We start from the raw sequence: 7,787 nt of genomic DNA, 5'->3' as shown, positions 1-7,787 counted from the left end.
CACCTGTTGTAGCTGCAGAGCTGCCTCGCCACACTTAAAACCAAATGACACTGCGACCATGAATATGCAAATTATGCATTTACATAATCGTTGTTGATGATGTCAACTAATTAACGCGTCCCATAATCGTTTTACACCACTTCGCTTGGGGCAATTACTTTGCTTATTGGTGTCTCTCTCTGCCTCTCTCTCTCTCTCTGTCTCTCTTTCCTCTGTCTGCAGTGATGTTAATTGCTTCCAGTCTCATGGACAGAAACCTATTGAAGTGAAGAGCGGAGATGGTGGAATTGGAGAGAGGTGTGGGACGATAGACCCTCTCTCTCTCTCTCTCTCTCTCTCTCTCTCTCTCTCTCTCTCTCTCTGGATAGATAGAGATGGTGGAATTGGAGGGAGGTGTGGGATGATAGACCCTCTCTCTCTCTCTCTCTTTCTGTGTGTCTAGATAGTTTAATGCGGGGAAGACGATCGGAGCAGTTAGAGTACTTTACTTTTGCTTGTTTGCAGTTTGAAACAGTCTGGCTGACGATGCTGTCAGAGCGTGTCAGCATCTGTCAGAGCGTGTCTATAGGGCGGGACTTCCGTCGGGAGTACTTCCTCTAGGAAACAGTTTTTTTTCGACCAATCACAACATGGGTTTCATGCACAGGGAATGTATTCCAGCACTTCCGACAACAGTTAGCATGGGTTTAGGGTGAGGTTTAGGGGTTAAGGAGAGAGTTACTTTTAGGGATGATTTTGGATGTCCTCTCGAGTGTAGCAGGACACGTGTGTTTTCTCAAGTGTGTTTTCTCAAGTGTGCGAGTGTGTGTGTGTGTGCGTGTACATGTCTATATCTGTGTGAGTGTGTGTGTGAGTGACTCTCAGGGTAATGGCCTATGGCAGGTAGAAAGGTGATAGATTGCCTGATTAGTGCTCTGGCAAGGGCTCTCCTACAGATGGACTGTTAGCTGTGGACAGCTGGCCCCTACACACACACACACACACACACACACACACACACACACACACACACACACACACACACACACACACACACACTCACACTCACACTCACACATATATCTTATATCGTCTCTGTCGGGTGGAAAGAAACCTTGTGTGTTCAAAGCTGTTACTTTTCACTTTCACTTAATTTTTTTTCTCAAAAAATAGCAGATCCACAAGCTCACAACATGTCACGGTGGGACACATTGTGAGCTTGTTGAGCGGCTATAACTTTGCTGCTTTTGTGTGACACTGTAGTGTGACGGAGGAGGGGTATGAAGGACGGAATTAATTTACGAGAATACACAAGAGGTTGAAATATGGAGATGGATGATTGGAGGTAGAGATACAGGTTTAAGTTCATACAAACGGACACACACACACACACGCACGCACGCACACACACACACACACACACACACACAGACACAGACACAGACACACACACACACACACACACACACACACACACACACACACACACACACAGGGGCAGACACATACTGTACTGGCACGCCCACTCATACACACACATGAGTGCACTTGGACAGCTGGTCAAGCAAAATGAAGTGAGATAGAAAAATAACATGACACGCACGCACACATGCACAGATTGCACACACACACACACACACACACACACACACACACACACACACACACACACACACACACACACACACACACACACACACACACACACACACACACACACACACACACACACACACACACACACACACACGTTTCGCTATACCTCCCGTCAGCTCTCCTCTCTCTCTCTCGTTCTGTTTGTCTCTGCTCGTTAGTCATTGTAATTAGCAGGGAAGGGGAACAGTCTAACAGATTAGCTGTTGTTTACATACTCACACACACACACACACACACACACACACACACACACACACACACACACACACACACACACACACACACACACACACACACACACACACACACACACATGCACACACACATCTCCTCTATCACTTTGTTGAGGATTTAGACATGACTCTTTACACAAAAACAAGATAGACAGACAGATAGCCTGACATCAGACAGATTATTTTGTAGTATGTATAGACCTTAAGTCTAATAATTGATTGTTAATAGAATATGAAGCCCTAATTTGCGGTATGCAACAGTACAGGCAACAACAACACGTTTACCTTCTGTTCATGTCATTTGACATCATGGAAAGTGAAAAACAAATCATTTTATGTAACTAAAATGAATCTCACTCGATGCACCGAAACAAAGACATACTGTAGCTTTATTAATAATATATTATCTTATTTGATCTTTTCATAATCTTTCGCTTGCTTTTGCCAATGTTTACGTCGCATCTGCATCTTCCGACCTGTAGAATGTTGACAAGCCCACTGTGGTTCCCAGTTCAAGGCAAGAAAAAAAACGAATGTATATTTTTTTGTGCCATTTCCGAAATCATCTTTGAGGGTTTGGAAGCAAATAAAGATTCCAAACCCCAAAGGTAACGGGGGTAGCAGAGGGGTAACATAGTTATGGGAGTCTTTGGAATTAAATTAAGTTCGAGAACCACTACTATAGGCCATTGGTTCTCAAAGTGGGGTCTGGGGACCCCCAGGGGTCCTGGGGCGGGGGTAATAGGGGGTCCCCAGCTAGGGGGATATACAAGCTCATAGCGCGGCACCGAGTGCCGCGCTATGAGCTTGTATATCTGCTATTTTTTTTTAAATTCCTGGCACCAAATATTTTTGAGATGGGGGGGTGGGGGGGAAGGGGGTCCGCAGCCAAATACATATCATTTTGGGGGTCCTTGACTTGAAAAAGTTTGAGAACCACTGCTACCCCAAAGAACCGCTGAAGAACCATCATTTTGTGTGTGTGTCATTCTCTGACATGACCTGCTTACAGATATTCAGAGCTACTGTATATAGGCCGCTTAAAGTGTGAATAAGTGTTTCTGTTATCTTCGCAGCTTTGACCTGGGTTTGTGTTGACACCGGCTTCTAGTCGGCGCCGGCGCATTCCTTTCGGGGCTTTGCAGACAACAAACAAACAGACAAAACAAAACAACCCATATTTCTTGTAGCGCCACGGGACGTAATATCTAATTAATGACGGTGCCGAAATGCTGAGGCACACTTTATTAGAGAAATAAAGAAGTTTAATAATAAAACAAGGAGAGATGGAGATTGAAAATCTCGCCGTCGGACTCGGAGAGAGAGAGAGGGGACCGAAATTAAGGTCGGTCGGCCCCGAGCGGTCAAAATGTAATTGCTTCTCTCCTTCCCCCCAAAAAAATAAAACAACAGAAGCGAGGCACTTCTTGGGGCAATGAATGTGTGTGTGTGTGTGTGTGTGTGTGTGTGCGTGTGTACTCGGTAAACGTTGCACGATTAGCAGCTGAAAGGAGCCACCTAGACGCCACTCTGTTTCCAGAAGTTAATTTCACAGCGGGTTCGCCAACCTTTTCTAGATCAGGGCCCATTTGGTTCGTGGCCCACCCATCCGATCACGACAGCCGATCGGAGTGGTCAGATGGGTTAGGGTTGCGTGCATGTTCAGAGCGTGTTTGATTTTGATGATCAATCAATCGATTGTGTTCCGGCTTGGATCTAAAGTAGTATACTTTAAGTTCCAATTCATCTGTGTCGCAAAGAAAATGGGGTTAGGGTTATTTCTTTAATAAATATCTTTATTAAGAATTGTGAATACAATCTTAGTGTTTTGACCATTATTTGGGGGCCCACTTGCAGTATCCTCACGGCCCACTAGTGGGCCCTAGCCCACAGGTTGGGAATCACTTTAACCCATTAAGACCTGAGGCCGATTCTACAAATGTCTCCTGAATCCTAACAGTTTTCTGAAACGCTTACAGTATGTTGCTATAATATCAGTGGTTCTCAAACATTTTCATGTCAAGGACCCCCAAAATTATATGTATTTGGCCGCGGAACCCCATCTCAAAATATTTAGTTCCAGGGACCCCCCAGAAGCAAAGATTTGAGTTACAAATGTTCGCTTTAAAAAATATATACATTCAAAAATTTGCACAGAATTCATATTTCGAAAATAGCAGATCTACAAGCTCATAGTGCGGCACTCGGTGCCGCGCTATGAGCTTGTAGATCTGCTATTTTTGAATAGCCAAAGTATAAAATAATGGTTTAATTGGTTAAAATCTAAAATGACAGATGCGTTCCCGGTATTAATGGGTTAATATCAGGTGCGCACCGGGGGGGCAGCTGCAACAAGCTGACGCAACGCTAAAGCTTGTTGCGCGCGGTGTTGTCCTCTCAATAAATTACCCAGTGGAGCCCAGACAGGCGGACAGGAACACCCCCCCCCCCCCCCACCAATCCCATACCCCCCGCCCCCCCCCCCCCCCCCCCCCCCCGGGACTCCTGTCCAATCACACTGTGCCTGCTCCCTCGGATCCCCGGCATCCGATAGGCTCCCCCGCGGGGCGTTCGTCTGGTGCCATGCTAATGTTGTGTGTGTAGTGTGCTTATTCAGGCTCTAAGTAATATCATTTGTATCATCGCTCTTCTTCCCATTTCCTGACCCCTCTCCCCTCTCTCTCTCTCTCTCTCTCTCTCACACACACAAGCACACGCACACGCACACACACATATACACACACACACACACACACACACACACAAACACACAGACATGCATTAAAGTTTCTCAGTCGCCAAGACTGATTGTCTTTTGTATTCCATAGAAGCCAGCATGTCTTCTATGAAAGCATGTTGCACAGCGAAAATAGCCGATCTACAAGCTCTCAATGCGTCTACGACGCATTGAGAGCTTGTAGATCGTCTATTTTCGGTTAATATTTTCAAAGATTGGAGCATTTGAAGTGGTGAAACTAGCAACATTTTTAGAAGCATTTTCCATAAAACCCTAATGGTCTCTGATATGTCATAAAAATCAAAGGTTAAAGCCTCAATCTGTGATTTCTTCACCTGGTTGGCAGTATGTAGAACAGCAGGGACAATATTTCTAAAACATAATCAAGATTAATTTTACATATTGTGTAAATTGTTTAAGAAACGGTGCTAGTGTGAGGAGGGCTCCTTTCACACTGTTTCATAAATCACATAATAAGACTTGACACATTCTTTCAGTGTGAGATTTTATTTTGCTTTAATCCATGCAGTGTCAACTGAACACTATAAACAATTGAGTTAAAACACATAAGTATTTTGTCAAAGAACATTTCAAATGGGCAATATGACATATTTAGAACCACAATACCTCCAAGTAAGCTGTTCTAATATTTTATTATGGTGTTATCATTTTATTATCAGTGATTCAAGTGACTGCAGGGTTCATAGTCTACCTCACCCCTTGTGGTTTCATAAAACTATTGTAATGTTTAACATACTGACCTCTGCTAACTATCATATAACATGTCATACTTTATAATGTCATAAAGACATGCATTAAACTTGTTGATTCTATATAGTAAAAAGTACAGTACAGTTAAGTACAATTTTAAAAGTATCATAATAGTCTGATACATTTTATAGTAAAGTATCTTGATTCCTCAACATGATTATTACTGAGATAATTACATTTTTAGATGAATCCCCTAATATTAATTACCATTACCTTTACAACATTCAAATAATCCTGTTATTGTTGGCATTAGTACTATTACTGATATTATTGATACTACATCATCATCATCATCATCATGTTTAACTACATTGTTCCAGAGTTACACTGACCTTCCATGGTAACATCTTCAGAGGGAGAGTACCAATAATGCCAATGAATGGAAAGAGTGTGTCAGTGAAAGAGTGTGTGTAGGTGTGTATGTGTGTGTTAGTATCAGGATCAGAGAATGACAGCGTTCCTTTGTTCCAGTCCAGCTGGACTCTGATCTTCTTGGGGTTCTGCTTCACTGAGAGAACCGTGGATGACCCTGGTGATAAGAACGCTCTGTATTTACCTTCATGTAACCATATGCCCCAGTCTTGACCCATGTTTCCCTTCCTCTGGTAAGACTCTGCTAACACACCCAGTGACCAGTGTGTATTGTCTCCAACCTCAACATCCCAGCTGTGAGTCCCAGAGTTAAAGCCCTCCGAACCCAGGACACGGGGCAAACGGTCAAACCTCTCTGGGTTGTCAGGAAGCTGCTGTTTCTCTCCACATCTCACACTGGTCAGATCATCAGACAGAATGAGTTCTGGAAAGGCAGTGTTGGGGTCCAGAATGACAGGAGTGTAGGAGACAATGTCCTTCATCTTTTCCCAGACTCTGAAGGTCAGGTTACTCAGGTGTTTGGCCTCGTCTATCAGTGCTCCTGAGACCGGCTGTGGATCCTGCAGTGTGAACTGGACTCTTTCCACAGTGGTCTTGTAGTTCTGCAGGAATGAGATGGGTTCAGCTCTCAGCTCCTCCTCTATGGCTCTGATTGTGTCTGAAAGGGTTGATATCTCTCTGTTCAGACCCTCAATCTTCTCCTTCATCATCTGACTCTTCTGCTGCTCTTCCTCCCTCAGTGCAGTGATCTTGGCCTCCTCTTCCTCTTGTAGAAACTGATGAAGCTTCTTAAACTGTTCCTTCATCTGCATCTCTGTGTGCCGGGCCCGGACCTTAATGTGTTCTGCAGTTTGGTCACAGTTTGTTTTAACTTTATTGAAGACCTCCAGTTTCTCCCGTAAAGGCTTCAGTGATTTCTGGACTTCCTCCTTGTGATCCAGGGCAGCTTCATCGATGGGCCTGAACCTGTGTTTGATGTGTTTTTTAGAATCTCGACACACAGAACAAGCTGGTTGTTGACATTCCAGACAGAACAGTTTGAGTTTCCCATTATGCAGACTGCAGCGAACCTCAGTGTTGACCTCAGACCCTGTTGAAGCTCTCTGATGTCTCTCCTGTAAGAAGGCCTCACACAGGTTCTTCAGAGCCAGGTTACAAGGAGGATCGATTGAATGTCTCTTCATACAAACTGGACATTCCTTTATTTCCTTCTTTCTCCACCATTCCTGCAGACAGGCTTTACAGAAGCTGTGGCTACATGACAGGAGAACAGGATCTTTAAAGATGTCACAACACACAGGACATGAATAATCCTCTTCTGGGCGAGATGCGTTGGAAGCCATTTTGTCCCGGAGTGTAGCTACAAATACTCTGCTCGAGACAGGAAATCAGCCAGTCAGTGGTGGTAGCACTCCCTCTTCTAGAATATTCTAATGAAGTTTACTTTCACTGTGAAAGTGGTTCTTGTTTAAGTCCATTCAGCTGGTCTGAGTCTCTCCTGTAGCTGTGGAAAGACAGTCTGTCGTCCTAACTCGGAGTTGTGTGTTTGATCTGAAGGTGAATCTTATCGTTTCGCATGAGTCTGCCAAGAGGTGGAGCTTTGACGCACCTGTTGCGCAAAGTTCTCACACACACACACACACACACACACACACACACACACACACACACACACACACACACACACACACACACACACACACACACACACACACACACATACCACAATACCTCCAAGTAAGCTGTTCTAATATCTTATTATGGTGTTATCATTTTATTATCAGTGATTCAAGTGACTGCAGGGTTCATAGTCTACCTCAGCCCTTGTGGTTTCATAGAACTATTGTAATGATTAACATACTGACCTCTACTAACCATCATATAACATGTCATACTTTATAATGTAATAAAGACATTCATTAAACTTGTTGATTCTATTTTAGAAATAGTGTACAAAGTACAGTACAGTTTCAGTCGTGATATTTTATTTTGCTTTAATCCATGCACATACACACACAGTATAGTTTGTATTGCTATAC

General features: G+C 43.7%; 2 protein-coding genes across 2 annotated transcripts in view; one reads left to right on the top strand and one right to left on the bottom strand.

Annotated features, from left to right (window-relative positions):
- LOC308080568 (receptor tyrosine-protein kinase erbB-4-like) overlaps positions 1 to 7,787 on the top strand; it is a gene marked incomplete at its 3' end in the record, with an annotated part of 485,532 nt that overhangs the window by 133,965 nt on the left and 343,780 nt on the right. The window lies entirely within an intron of this gene.
- On the bottom strand, positions 5,665 to 7,091 carry LOC308080833 (nuclear factor 7, ovary-like; the record flags this gene model as incomplete). The annotated part of the gene is made up of 1 exon (XM_080422857.1): positions 5,665 to 7,091. One exon carries the CDS (start codon positions 7,089 to 7,091, stop codon positions 5,679 to 5,681), a length of 1,413 nt encoding a protein of 470 aa, XP_080278983.1. The 3' UTR covers positions 5,665 to 5,678.

The sequence above is a fragment of the Gymnoscopelus braueri genome (assembly GCF_963280865.1).
Source record: "Gymnoscopelus braueri genome assembly, chromosome: 24".
NCBI classification, from domain to species: domain Eukaryota; kingdom Metazoa; phylum Chordata; class Actinopteri; order Myctophiformes; family Myctophidae; genus Gymnoscopelus; species Gymnoscopelus braueri.
Note: the sequence above shows the minus strand (reverse complement) of the source record. Positions and strands in the feature narration are given on the sequence as shown.